Raw genomic sequence first — 15,153 nt, 5'->3', positions numbered from 1 at the left:
CAACATAGCAAAAGGTGGACGGCTGTGAGCACTGCAGAGAGTTCTTTAACACAGAGGGCCGAGTGAAATTGGTCAGTGCCATCAAGGAGAACTCCACCGAAGAGGACACAGATGAGGAGAAGGAGAGTGTCAAGAACCAGCTACGAGAAATGGAGCTGGAACTGGCTCAGACCAAGCTTCAGCTTGTAGAAGCAGAGTGTAAAATACAGGTAAATTGTTACTGAATTAGCAACAGGAGTGTCAGACCTTGGTGCATTTTGTGTTGCGCCCAGTGATTTCTTTTTCACCTGGACCGGGTTGTCCTTCGGACATGATTATCTTACCTCCAATAAGGTATGTCCGGTTTTTCAATCACCTGATTCTACACCAGATGTGATCTATTTGTATGTTGTGTGAGCTGAGATATCTCAGCCAATAAGAGGGCTGCCCAGTGTTTTAAACAATTCTGCTGCCACCGCTGACCCCGCCAGTTCCTCAGCATAACCCCCCCCCCCCCCCACAAACACACACACACACACACACACACACACACACCAAAAGATGTGTAAGTTACGGGCAGCATTGAATCTAAATCACCATTAAATTTTACATTACAATTGAATTGGGGGATCACTCGCTGCTATCTGTAGCATACTGTATACCAAGATTCATTTTTTATGCTGTTGTGTATTGTCTTTGTGTTCCTTACAGAGTTGCTACTTCTAGAAAATGGTTCATTTTAATGATAAGCAGGAGCACAAATACCACTTCCTATAACAATTTGCTATTTGAGACCATGAACTGAGATTGGGATCCTGAATGTAGTAGATGGTGAGATTGGAATAAAAATAGATCTTGTCAGATGGTGTCAGGTTTGTGTTTAAAGTAGGTGGCGAAATCGTGGGCTTCCAGGAAAAGGGAGTTAAACGTTGCACAGAGATGAGAGTTAGAATATTGGTCATAGAGAAGCGAGTCGTGTTTGCTTAGCAAGTGAAAGAGCAGTGTTCTATAATGGACGAATGAGCTAGCTGGTATAACTACAAGTCCCAGCATGCCCTTTCACAGCGCTGCTATTCGGAAATGCTAATCTTGTGATGTGTAGCAGCAGCTGGAGAGCCCCTGGTTGGCCAGGCCTTACTGTATATAGTAGATGACGTTTGCTTCAAAGAGAGATTTCTTCCAGCGGTTCTCAGCAACTTGCTGAAGACCATTTATGGTGGCTGGAAATGCATTGATTTAGGACGACAGCTGGATTTCGGTTGTAGAAATGTTCAGCCCGAGCAGTTTAGGGGCAGAGGAAACATGGGAGAGTAGTTTCAGTGAAAATGAGTGGAAGATCAAGTAGGGGTATGGGTCATTGGACACCTAAAACAAAGTTGATATGGGTAAGGTCGACAATGTCAAAAGGGTGACATAAGTTCTCTCACTTTTTTTGTCCAGAATGTCGACAGTCTAAGTGTACCGCGTACCCTCGCGTGACTCGGCACACTATTTTATTCTCCCACCACACCGTAGTGGATGGTAGGGCATGAAATACCACATGTCGGCTTAAAAAAAACCAGTGAGAAGCTCGTGTCAACCTAATGACTGTCGACGTTCCCATTGTTGACCTAATTCTGGTGTCAACCTTCAGTCCATGTTGACCTTCAGTTGTTGTTGCATGAGAAGTTTTAGAGTTGGAGAGTGGGAGGGGCCCAGGTCAGTGGTCTCCTCCCTGGTGTTTATACCGCCTGTGACGGCAGCTGTGCTAAAGCGGTTTGATATTGGACACACATTGTACTCGCTGGATTTGGCTCAGTTTTTTATTATACCATAACAGATCATTACTAGCGAATTGATGATTTTCTACATACTTTCAGAATATTTTAAACATGATTAAAAATTAATAGATTGTGCAGAATAGGTGATCAGAGCCATATTTGGGTCCTGATACTCTGGATTAAAACAAAGAAACTGTTGTTTGGAGAATGATGACATTTCTTCTGACATTAATTATGGCAGGGACGGAGCTTGGGTAGTGCGGCTAGTTCCCAAACGATCAAACGCTCTGCACAGGTTTCCAGTTAGCAGCTAAGGAGGCAGCAACTGATGTATCCTGTCCCAGAAGCCACTGAGTGTGTCCTAAAGGTGTTGGGTTGTCTTGTCAGCTAGTTACATTCCTCGGAGGAGAAATCTTCCAGGGCCATTTAACTTTTCCTAGAAATGTGGAAGGTTCCAACCGTATATGAAAATGTAAATGGTGGCGCTGGATTTAGCTTGGTCTTTTCAGAGTAAATCGTAAGCGAGGTCAAGGTTCTAACTGCTGTTTTATGTGGCTTCTATGTTACAGGATTTGGAGCATCATCTTGGTCTTGCCCTAAACGAAGTGCAAGCTGCGAAGAAGACCTGGTTCAACAGGACCATCAGCTCCATAAAAACAGCGACTGGAGTGCAAGGGAAAGAGACCTCTTAACACCCCCATCTATCGATATGAAGTCTTTCTAAAAAAAAAGAGAAAAACATAATACCTTCTGTTGCCTTTCCCTGGACAGATATTTTGGTTTGCCTATATGTAAGGGGTCCAGGAGTACAGAATGGTAGTAGGTCAGCGCTTGTCAAGTCACCTGTAAGAATAGTCCGCTCTGACCCCTACTAATACTTTCGCAGTCCATGTAGAATGGATCCCAACACTAACTGTGCTGAAGATGGTGAAGAGAGGCTGTTGGCAAAGTGAAAATACCGCAGCCTTCAATGATCCGCACAACGCACCGTGGGTTCCATTTTGCTGTTTTTAAATGATCTATGACAACAAATCATTTTTAAAATATAATTGAAGTCAGAGGCAACTAGGCTTCTGTATATGCAAGATAGTTTTAGATTTCATGTGATTGAGCTTACACAAGGAACTCTACGCTGTGGAGTCACGGGGCGAGGACTCTACGTCAACGAGCATTCTCAATGTATCTTCACGTCTACGTCATCAACTACTTACCAATTAATATCAAAATGTGTTCTGTTTCGGGATATTGCTGCCCTCGTTCCTTACATCTCCAGGTGATTGCCCAGGGGACCTGAAATGCATTATTGACCATATCCGCTCCTTAAGTTATCGGTGGCTTCATAGAAGCGTAAAATACCTATAACAAGGGAAGTTGGACCGGTCTACCACTGAGATATTGTATCGGCATAAACTGAGGTCTTCTGTCAACCGTTATTCTGTACCGAAACATCCAACTTATAAGAACAAAATGGAAGGTACGACTTTCTAACCATCCATCACGTAAATACCAAGTAGGAATGCATTTATTTTTACAGCCGGAAGACGCAATGTTTAGCTCTATATTCACATGGGAAGAATCACAGGATGAAATGGGCCTCTCGTGCTAACCTCATGTCTAGAGCAGGCGACTGTTACACATCGTGTTGAGGTTGAGTAACGCCAACTTAGTACAGTATCCCTTCTATAGTGGCAGATGCCCGTTTGCAACCACAATGTCTACACTGTTCAACTTGGCGGTTATCCTTGTTTCACATCCCCCGTCTCCGTTGTATTGTACAGATACTAAAATGGTCATTGTGAAGCAGCAGGGGCGTCCTGAGAGCAGCCCGTCTGTTACAGCTCTGAACAGAGCGTTGTGCTCTTCTCTCTTACCTTTGTTTAAAGCCACCTGTCTATCTGTCTTTCTGGAGGTGTATATTTGTCCATTTCATGCCTCACAACTGCTGTTCTAGAATTTATATAAAACTGGTTCATCTGGTAACTCCTTGTCTGCCTGTGCTGCAATTTATTGGATACCTCACACGATTTCCAAAGTGATTTTGGATTGTGCAGAGGAAAAAAATCATCCTACACTGAGGGCTTTGTTCCATCTCCAGCAATTTTCGGAATAGACCGAAGGTTTTTTTTCTGCTTCTAGCAAGTCGTTATCAAATTGCCTCCACTGCCTGGGGCAAGTCAACAAGCAGCGTGGGGGTCCGCACTTTAGGTGCTAAAACACAAAGCATGTGTCATTCCTTGGAGTATTTTTGTTGTGTAGAAGTCCGATGTAGAATCGCAGTTTTGCATTGTGTACTTTTTTTTTTTTATATGTATACTTTTTTTTTTTGTTTAATTTATACTTGTTTGCATTTTGCTGGCGTTTATTGCAACAATGATCGTGTTGAGATATAAGCAGGTTACACTAAGGCACTGGTATGTGTATATATACAGTATATAAAAAGTTTGGTTTATTTTGTATATCATTTTTTTTTTCCTAGCTACTGTAAAAGTTTTATCTAAAAAACCATAATGAATTGCTAATATTTCCACCCCAGACCCGCTACAATTGTCTTATTTTAAACATAAGAAAATTCAGAAGTGTGCAAATAGTCCTGGCGTAGGTGCAGTGTGTATAACCGATGACCTAAAATATATAAAGTACTATTCAATTGGACAACGGAATGCTCTGCTTCGTTCTTTCAGAGCATTAAAGACATGAACACTGTGTATTTTGAAAGTTTGGCAAAGACAAAGTGGCAAACACAGGAAACGGTGAATCTTGGTGCAGTTTTCATTTGGTTTTATTTCACACAGTTAGTAATCCTACTGCTTGGTCAGAGCGACTTGTTCATGTTGTATACACACACACACGGTTGGACAAATAATGAGATTGCAGTGAGGCTCACCACCGGAACCGCTTCACTAGTGCCTGTTAGTGCGGTCTATAACCTGATTGCACATGCAACCTGATAATGGTTATGTGCCAAACACATTAACCAGAGTATTTCTGTGGCGTTGAGTTCTAAGCACGCTGCCCTCATTCCTGCGCTCGCGATCTCCCATCTACCGTATATGTTGCGTATAGAGAATTTTAAAGATGAGCGTTTGTTGTAACCTATCTGATTAACCCAGCGCATCATTCACAGCCTAAGACATGGGAAGTAATCAATTAGGGGATGCATTGTGCTTTCAATGGACGGGGAGGGAATTTTTTGTTCAAAAGTATCCATGAAATACAATAAATTTAAGCACCTTTTAAAACTCTAAGTATAGAGAGGTTGGTGAAAAGTTTTTGGATGCACAGAAAGTATTATATTTACAAACCATAACCCATCACATCACACGTGTAGTCAGCAGACAGCACATACATGGCAGCATTGTGGAGGCACTGGAATTATGGGCAGGTGCATTGTTGGGATGTAGTAGGGCACCATGCTTGGAAATGGCTTGCAGGCATTGGTTGGTATACCAGTCCCCAGTGACTGTGCAGCACAAGTGGCGACATTCTGCGAAACACTCAAACACGGTGGTTCAGGATGGTTCTTCCTCTCCAAAAACATCTATCAGTTGTCCAAATCTCTCCTGCTGTCGTAAACCACTCTTGTAGGCGTAGAAGGTCATGGCTGTCCAGTAGCCTCTGTTAAGCTCCCCTGCTTTCACAAGAGTTTGTCACATTACGGTTTACAACCAGACAGTCAGATTATCTCTACTTTACCTATGCACTGCACATCCGAAAACCTGTTGTACACCCCTAGTAGATTTCGCTGTAAATGAGCGTCATGCGTTTTGTATCAGATACGGTCACTAGATGCTGCTTTAGAGGGAAGCAGAGCTTTATTATGGTTATGGAAAAAAATACATGTTTAAAAGAAGAAAAGAGACTTCTGCATGATCCAGATCTTGTTCACTTGTAAGTTTATTATAACTAATGAATTGTGGTTGTATAGCACTGCAACGGAAACCGAGGGTGCTCAGTAGAGACATTCCTGCCCTTGCATTTTATACTTTCTTGTAACCATAAAAATATATTTGCGGTTTAAGACATAGACATTGTCATGCTAGCACTAGACTATGATTATCTGAAAGCAAAGCAAACCCACAGTTGTAGTTTAATGCAAGCAATGTTAACGGCAAAAAGAAAAAAAATCTATTCCAACACGTCTTTCCTTTACCAGCCTTGTGCATAGCGGGCACCCCTGACCATGTACCATCTGCTCTTATGACACTCGCAAATGCATTTTAAATTCCACCTCTGCCTGATGTAACTTGGATTTTTTAAGTACCTGCATGTACAAGGCCTACAGGTGAGAACAGCCGTGATGGTCCTTGTCCCTTTCCTTTCAAAGTTGAAATTAAAGGCCCATACACACTGGGCGACTTTGAGCTGAAAGTCGCTCACAACAGCAGGTTTGAGCGGCTTTCAGCTCAAAGCCGCCCAGTGTGTATGGCCTGGCGGTGAGCGCTGCTGCGCGCTCCCGCAACATCGTCGGGAAAGCTTTCCCTGCACATCATCGCTGTCCATACACGCTGGGCATAGTAGCCTAGTGTGTATGGACCTTAAGGGTGAAATGTAATAGGGTGAATCAGAAAGTGAGAAATTTGATAAATCTCCGGGTTTTTTTAAAAGCGGTAATCATTTACATTGCAAGACCAGTTCGATTTTGCCGTGTAAATGATTGCCGCTTTAAAAAAAACCTGGAGATTTATCACCAAATCTCTCACTTTCTGATTCTCTCGCCCTATTACATTTCCCCCTAAAGATTTTCTCTAGTTTTAGAGAAAAAAAAAATCCTCACCAACCTTCCGTAAGTATAAGAAGGTGACTGTCCAGAGCCCTGATCTAACGTCAGAAGAAAATCTGTGGATGGACCTTGACAGTGATCCGTTGATCGCTCACCACAAAATAAACTAAATCTAAACAGACTGATGGATGTTATTGCAGCAAAAGGTGGCGCTACAGCGTATTCAGAAGAATGATCATTATTCCTACACTGTTAAGCTGGATACAATCGATGCGATATTATGAACAATTTACCCTTACAAGGTGATTCAAAATGATTAATCGTAAACATTGTATAGTGTGTACGCACTTTATGCGCAGTCCAGCGCTTCGGCAATGACATTCTCTTTTGTCCAAACATGCAGCTCAATATTAGGAGATTGCCAATGACTGCCAACTCCTGGACAAGGGCACTGACTACATATCTTTGGTTGTTTTAAAGATGTGTGCACGCACTGTATCGTTTGACCAGGAGTTCATGGGAAATTGCTGACCACATTGTCGTTTTCACATCATATAGTGTGTACCCAGTTTTAGACTCATTTTTCTTTCTTTTCTTTTTACAATTAATTTTCATAACCGTTGCCCAATTCCAATGGCTAATGTTGTATGGCAAAATGTGTAAATAAAGCTGAAAAATGTTTTCATTTATGTTATTTCCCAGGATGTGTTGTGAAAGAAAGTAAGGATTTGGGCAGGCGATGATGATTTTCTATAGGCAAGTACAGTAGCAGTGGAGGCTCAGTAGGTGAGAAATAGAAGCTGCGCTCCACCCTTCAGTTTAATGCACAGGTGGTCAATAAACCATGCCTAGTTCCGGTGGAAGATGCATCCCGTGTCATACCTTAGCATGCCCTGATAGTAAAATTATGCAGTTTAGCAGCAGCTGGAGTGCAACCATTGCCCAACCCTGTTCTGCATGTACAAACGAGGTAGCAGATAGTTAACAAAGCCCCTTATGCAGAATGCAGCATGGCTCCAGATTCCTCCCCCCCCACCACCACCGTTGCCATTGGCAAGTGTGTATGCACTGGCCGATGCCAACTATTAAACCAAAATTCAAAGCAAAAGTGGTGGCATTCCTATGTGTGGATGCTATTTATCAGTTCATACTAAGGACCTTATTCTAGACATCTGTAGAAAGCAGGTGCTGATTTGAGTGCTGTGTCCGAATACACAGCATCGAATTACCCCCCGTCGGTCTCCTTGAGCACACCTCGGCATACTCATGCTGGCCACCGGATCCCATCTGCAAGGGCCAGGAAATCTATGTCCAACACGGCAGATAACGGCTATAAATAAAAGGGCGACACACTGGATTTTGTAGAACATAATTCTCCTGAATACCTTTGGGGGGGGGGGGGGGGGCTGAACATTCACCCGGCACTCATTTTAAGCAAGCGCAGTCCCACAAACATCAGATTAACTTAAACCATCAGGTACATCTCTGAATCTGGTATAAATGCCAGTGAACTACCTAAATCTTTAACTACTTGAAAAAAATGATTTCACTATAACTAAAATAGAACAGATTTTTTAAGATGGTGCTAAAAATTTTATTTTCAAAATGTGCCATAAACAAGTATTTATAACTGATAAACATTCTGCTTAAACATCTTCAGTCTGTTTCCCTTTTCAAACATGACAATCTCTCATTATCTTTGGTTGTCATTGTTTCATAGCAAAGATGCGATGATAAAAATAAGTCTCTTCAGATCTTCTTTCATGTCACACAATGTGTGTCAGCATCATTATACATGTACTGAATAAGGTTCTAAGCAGAGGAAAAAAAGTGATTCTCCATTTAGATTTCATTCCAAAGTTGCCGTCTGTATTCAAATTTGCTCAGTTACTAAAGTAGTGTCATGTTATTGGGGTCCTTCAAAACTTGGAACAAAGCATAAATAGAGACTGGTAAGACAGGTAAGAGGGCCCTGCTTGCAAGGTTACATTCTACAGCAGTCAGGGCCGGCGCCACCACTAGGCAAATCTAGGCATTTGCCTAGGGCGCCAGCCACTGGAGGGCGGCACTTTGCCTCTCGCATGGAGGCAGCGCCGCAGGTACCCCCCCCCGTAGGCACTGGGGCGCCCCACCCCCCTCGCCTGGGGCGCACCGGCCCTGACAGCAGTGTTTCCCAATCACATTCCTCAGAGTACGTTAACAGTCCATTATTTAGTAGTATCTATGCTTGAACACAGATGATTAAATAAAAATAACAGACATCATGTTCTTACCTGGTTAAATCCTCTTCTTCAAGTCCATAGGAACACTGGATTTAGCCTGGGGAGGTTAGAATCTGGACACCCAAATACTAAAAAAATAACAAATCCTAGCAGCCCCAGACTCATTTTCCACTATATCCTGTCCTAGCCACAGCAAGCCAATTAAGTTACCAAGCCATGGCAAAAGAAGAAAGACCAGCACACGTACAGACACACGACCACAGGAAAAGCGTTCAGAGAACTACATAACAATGAATCCACACAAGGTGCAGGTGCAACAGGGTGGGTGCCCTCTGTCCACCATGGACTCGAAGAAAATAAATATGGTTTTCTTCATCCACTAGGGGGCACAGGGACATACAAAATCTGCACTGAGAATTGATTGCTGCACCTGAAGATGCAAGACACAAAGTGTAGAAACTAAAACTAGGCAGGAGACCCACGGCCTTTTAGCAAACTGATGGCAAAAACATCAAGCAGAGCCACCAAAGATTGTCCAACTGACAGGGTGTCAAGAGTTGTCACCATGGCAAATGCAGAAATGACTAGAATAAGGCTGGTTTATAGTCAAATTAAGCCACCTACCTGACCATTATGGTCTTGGAGCCTGCCAGTCTCATTTGAGGATGTAGACAGGACCACATCCTATGAAAAACTAGATCTGTCCTATCAAAACAGGGCCCTCACAAAATTGGAAGAGGCCTGCTCCAGTGGCGTTTGGTACCTGGGAAAGGGGACCACAATGTCCTGGTAAATGTGAAAGCTACACATGACTCCTGGAAGGAGATTCAATCATGCCCAAAGAACAGCACAGAAAATTCTGAACAAAATGGGGTCCAAGAAACCAGAGCAGACAAAACAACCGACATATATAAAGGACGCCCTAAAGGAATGTCGGACATAAAAGAAGAGAGCTATTTGCTGCAGAAGAGAAAAGTTTAAATAAGGATGGAGCCAGCGACCCAAATCCAGAACCATCTGTAGAAATGGTAGGAACTATGCAACCCACAACAACCTTGGCCTCAAGCCTAGCATCATAGGACTTCCAAAAACTGAGAAATACTTGCTGTAGAGGACTTTCAGGCCTTAAGAATGTCATTGCTAACAATTATTGAGAATGATTTTGCTTCAAGGACCATTAACTGAATGGCCAACTGGAAGGTGAGGCGGGCCCGATGCAGAGGAAAAGTATAGGCACTGAGAAGGTTTGATCTGAGAAGAATGCACAGCATAGAGCCAATGGAAAGGTAATAAGATCAATATAGAATGTTCAAGGCTCATAGGAAGGGGATCGTGGCAGCCTTCGAAGCATATGGGACACCATCTTATTGAAGTATGATAGCCCCAGGGACAAACATGGAGTTGAAAGAAGAATACCAGAAGACGCCAAAGCTGCAACCTACAGTAGCTCCGTCTTGAGGGCAAAGTCTTTCACAATGTCAGTCTTTCTGCTGAAAAGAGTAATTGAGTTAAAAGTAGCAAAGCTAGACTGAGAACTCTGAATAGCATGGATAAGAGTCTGATGGCTGGTTACTTCTCACCACCCATGCGGACCTGCAGCGGTAGTGAAAGTAGGCCCCTAAAGTAACCAAAAGGAGAAGTGTTAGATACCTGAAATATTACAGAAAGTATGTCTTCCATGGAGCCCGAACCTTTTATCTGAAAAGGCCTGGATACATAATCAAAGGGAAAGGCACAAGCTGCACTTTTAACATCTCAAATCTGATACCTACTGTATTTACAGTATGCATCAAAATATGTACGAAAATCTACAAATATGATGAAGTGAAGGTGCTCCCTAGAGAGTAAAGTAATGTAGACCGGAAGAAAAGAGAAAGGTACTCTCTTTTAGAGAGAGAGTACTTTTCCTAAGGCCTGGATGGAACCTGAGCATCCTCTACTACAGTGGTTCCCAACCCTGGTCCTCAAGTACCCCCAACAGTGCATGTTTTCCAGGTCACCCAGCAAGTGCACTCATTATACAGACACATTTTAAATGATCCACAGGTGGAGCTAATTATGTCACTTGTGATTTTGTTTGGAGACCTGGAAAATGTGCATTGTTGGGGGTACTTGAGGACCAGGGTTGGGAACCACTGCTCTACTACATTGAACATGGAAACTAGAAAGTCCAAGAGCTGTAAACAAGAGTTTTGTGACACTCGGCTATGAATCCAGAATAGACAATGGCTTGTCAGCAAGACCCAAAGTCCTTCTCTAGAGAGCAATACCTAAACAACTCTGGAATACATCAAGGATTTCAATGTATAATCTCCTGAGATAGTCAAGATGGAAGTCTGGATTAATCTATCACGATACAGAAGTGTTTTCTGGGGACACCCAGTGACTGGTCTAGGATAAGAAGACATCCAGATAAATTAAGTTGGTGAAATGTTAAGAACCAGAAGAGTGGAGTGCTGTGTACCCTTGGGGAGGGCACATAATGGGCAACACCCATCATACTTTATCATGACTTAGACACGTCTTGGGCATCTTTCAGCCACATGCCACTCCTCTGTGCTGTCCTAGGGTATTCTCCACCATCAAAATCTGAGACTCCATGGACTGCCATGCTCTGCGAGAAGGCACAGACTATCCAAATGGTAATGCTAAAAACTATAAAGGAATGACCAACCTGTGCCCTGGTGATGGGAAACTGCAAACCTGCATCCTGAATGTCTAAGGATGCGCTTATATCCCTCAGTTCCAGGGGCAGGAAGATGAAGGAAAGAGAGACTCCCTACGAAACCTGGGCATACAAAGTACCTGTCTTATGTCTTCAGAATGACTAGGGCCTGAATGAATCCTGGAGACCAGAAGATTGCACTCCCCAAGGGCTCCCCCAGTTCACAGATTTATTGTAAAACTTCTGACACTTTGGCATTTTCCTGGGAAACGACATCTCAGACGAGTCAGTATGTGGTCCCCATTCAAACGACCAGAAACCGCAGAAGCCAGACTTCACGATGTGGTAACCCAGGACTGGAGACCACCCCATCATGCAGCACATCAAAATGTGCCACAGTGGAGACCATAAGCTACATTCTTTGTATAGCAGAATACAGGCATTCACCCTCTTATGGAAACTAACCGCTATCTGTATCTTTGTTAGGAGTATAGCCTGTACGTTGGCTCAAAACAAAAAAGTAAAAAACAACCTGAGACATGTTGATCTTCAGTGGTCGACCCAATGCATGTCGGCCGTATATTTGTCGACTAGGGTGGCCAATCTCTGGATCGACGGAATCCCGGGATTTGACCCCTAAAATGCTTGGATTTCAATCCCAGGATTGGAGGTTCCAATCCTGGGATTTCGGGATTAGACTAATGCGAACGGGTGCTCAGACGATGCCCGGCTTCCTTCTTTCATCCCCGGCGGCAGTGCTGTATGACTAGGTCAGAGGTCATGTTGCACAGGCCGCACAGCCTGCCTCGTCCTGGTTGCGCTGCCCACCCTCCCACTGGCTGCATCGCTTTTTTTTATTAGAGAAGCGAATCCCGGGATTGGGCATTTTTCAATCCCAAATTCCAGGATTGAAAATATGCCCCAGGATTGGCATCCCTAGTGTCGATCTAACAACCATATACCCATATAAAGGGGGCTTTTAAAAATAAAATGAAAAAAAAAACAAAAAAAAAAAAAACAATGACTTGCTTACATAAGATTAGTGGCAGACCCTGCCTCTGGGGACAAGAAATTTTAACTTTAAGACAGTCCCTGGAAATTGGGGACAGTTCAGTACACAAATGTAAAGTCCAGATACAACATTTATATGTGAATGTCGAGCCAGGGCACAATGAATCCGCTTTTGTATTAAATCCGTTGTAATACAAATGTTTCTGGAATAACCAGTCACTATAATGTCTAAATAAGTGTAATACTGTATTCGTATTAAAACACAGCTGTAGAAATTATTGCCTTTTAGACTTGTTAAAAGGATGAATAATAAGTTATATTATAGCAATGTCCTGTCATTGCTCATTGTAGTATTTTCTATCCATTTTTAGTACAAAAGCAAAGCTGTGTAATAGCCGTTTCCTCTTATTGTATATATACAGTGCCGTTCACAGAGGCAGACTTCACAATAGGAAATCCACAGCTATTTAATATACCTTAAACAACAGCGCAGCAAGGGTTGTGGGAAATCAATAGACGCTCTCATGTATCTGTGTTTTTAATGGATTTCAATAGGTTATGGAGAACTTCAAACGCATCTAAGTTTATAACCTACAATTTAATGTCTGGTAAAACTCGCCCGGCCATAAAAACATTATAGGCTATTGAAAATTAGATAAAAAATCCAAGATGACAGTACCCCCCCCCCCCCCCCCCCACCCCCACCCCCTTTCTCCTTGAACTGTAGAAATGAGAGCTGGATCTTCCGCTCACGTTGCTTTTGAAAGTACAATATTATTACATTTTTTACATGCAGCAAACGTGCAGATTAGGCATATGTAATATGTACACACACATACTGTATGATACTTGAACTAACAGCTGATGGAAATAGGAGTATGTCTTCCCCGGATCCTCCTCCGTAAGCACGGACAAGGCATTCTCCACTGTGCACATACCCTATGACCAGTGCTGCCATCAGTGTCAGCTGCTGGCCAGTCTCCTACTGTGGAAAGTGGTTCACCACCTGTGAAATTGCTGGGTCAGGATAATATTGCACAGTGGTTCTTATTCAGATCTGATCGCAGTACAAATTTGTTCTCAAAATGGGCAAAACCATGTGCACTGCAGGTGGGGCAGATGTAACATGTATAGAGAGAGTTAGATTTGTGTGAGTTATTTTGTTTCTGTGCAGGGTAAATACTGCATTATTCTGACACTGCGGCTTATATTTCAGTTTTAACACACCCCACCCAAATGTAACTCTCTCTGCACATGTTACATCTGCCCCACCTGCAGTGCACATGGTTTTGCTCATTTTGAGAACAAATTTGTACTGCGATCAGATCTGAATAAGGTCCAGTGTGTTTGCACTGGGTGATTTTCTTCTACGATCCCCATGGCAGCCTTAACACTGGGATATTCCCATCCCCCATAGATTTCAGACAGGACATTTTTCTCTAGGACCGCCCACCTTGGGTATAATAGCCCCCTCCTTGCTCTCCTCTGTGTCTTTTTTCCTGTCTCCGTTAAGAGTAGGACAGAGTAGGTTGTTAATTTATTTTAAACAGGGTTACCTCTATATAATGATGGGGTGGCTCCCCGGGGAGAGGAGGATGCTAAGGCCAGTATACTGCCCTTATGCATGGATGCCTGCCGGTTACAGGGACGCTAACCCATAACAGCTGTCCCTATGAGAAAAACGCTGTGAAAGCCCAGAGATGTGCGCTCTGGAGGATGCGAAATTTTACATACCCAGCGGAGAAACTGCAGGCTGTGGGAGCACGCGGTCTGGCAGGCGCTGGGAAGCAGAAGGCGCGATGGCGCGGGCAGCAGCAGGAGAAGGGAGCCATCAGACCGAGCTGCAAGCCGCGTCTGTGCGCTCCGGAGGACAGGCAGAAGGGGCGGAAGTGTGCGGCACGCGTCACTTCCGCCCACAAGCGCCGGAGGTGCGCTGACAAAATGCTTCCCCACGGAAACAAGGGGAAGCATTTTTTGGTTCCGCTTGGCCATCCTGAATAGGAAAAGCGGCGATTACAGGGTTAAGGCGCCCTATTTAAAGAAACGCCAGGATGAATAGCATGTGCAGCTATTCTAGGATTCTGGACTTGATAGCACTGTAGCAGAAAGCGTTATGGATGCACCTTCTCCCCACAAGCTGGTTGATGCCCCAGTGAGGTAAGCCCTTTGGTTTTTGGGCATTAGTTTCTTTATTTTACAAGTTACTTAGTGTAGTTTTTTCTTGTAGTGTGCCTGTTGAGGATACAATTCCTAAAAAGAAAACGGCAAAGAAGAAGTTTGTGGAGACTAGATGCATGTCTTGTGATAAACTATTTGCCTCAGCTCTAAATAAGTCACTATGTGACGAATGTGAAGCTGGACAGAGAAGAGTGGAGAGAAAGGCTGAGCAATCGGAGATTCTCAAAGACTTGATGGCGTGGATGAAGGACTCATTTGTCTCCAAAGATGAGTATTTGCAGGCAAAAACACCAAAGAGATCCAGAGCTCAGGCGGGGTTCAGTGGTGAAGAGGGCTCAGCTGACGAGATAGAGCATCAGGAGCCAGAGAATAACTCCACGGATGAAGGGGAGTTAGAGGAAACCAGAACCTTTAACCTGGATTTGGTTGAAGGTATACTAAAGAATATATATAAGGCGATGAATTATAAAGAAGAGCCTAGTACGTCGGGGGTTAAGAACCCCTTATATGATGAAAAACCGAAAAAGGGGAGAACATTTCCGGTCCACGCCATGGTGAGAGATATGATCGCCAAGGAATGGACGAATATGGACAAGAAATTAACGCTGGGTAACCGGG

General features: G+C 43.5%; 1 protein-coding gene across 2 annotated transcripts in view; it reads left to right on the top strand.

Annotated features, from left to right (window-relative positions):
• Window positions 1-7,144, top strand: part of RABGAP1 (RAB GTPase activating protein 1) — a 131,743-nt gene extending 124,599 nt beyond the window's left edge. For both annotated transcript variants that reach the window (XM_083161022.1, XM_083161023.1), the window contains 2 exons: window positions 9-209; window positions 2,309-7,144. In XM_083161022.1, the coding sequence (XP_083017148.1) occupies window positions 9-209; window positions 2,309-2,431 (324 nt within the window). In that variant the 3' untranslated portion in view covers window positions 2,432-7,144. The remainder of the gene's footprint in view (window positions 1-8; window positions 210-2,308) is intronic.
• Window positions 7,145-15,153: the final 8,009 nt, after the last annotated feature.

Source organism: Crinia signifera, chromosome 9, assembly GCF_055691185.1.
Source record: "Crinia signifera chromosome 9, ASM5569118v1, whole genome shotgun sequence".
NCBI classification, from domain to species: Eukaryota; Metazoa; Chordata; class Amphibia; order Anura; family Myobatrachidae; genus Crinia; species Crinia signifera.
Note: the sequence above shows the minus strand (reverse complement) of the source record. Positions and strands in the feature narration are given on the sequence as shown.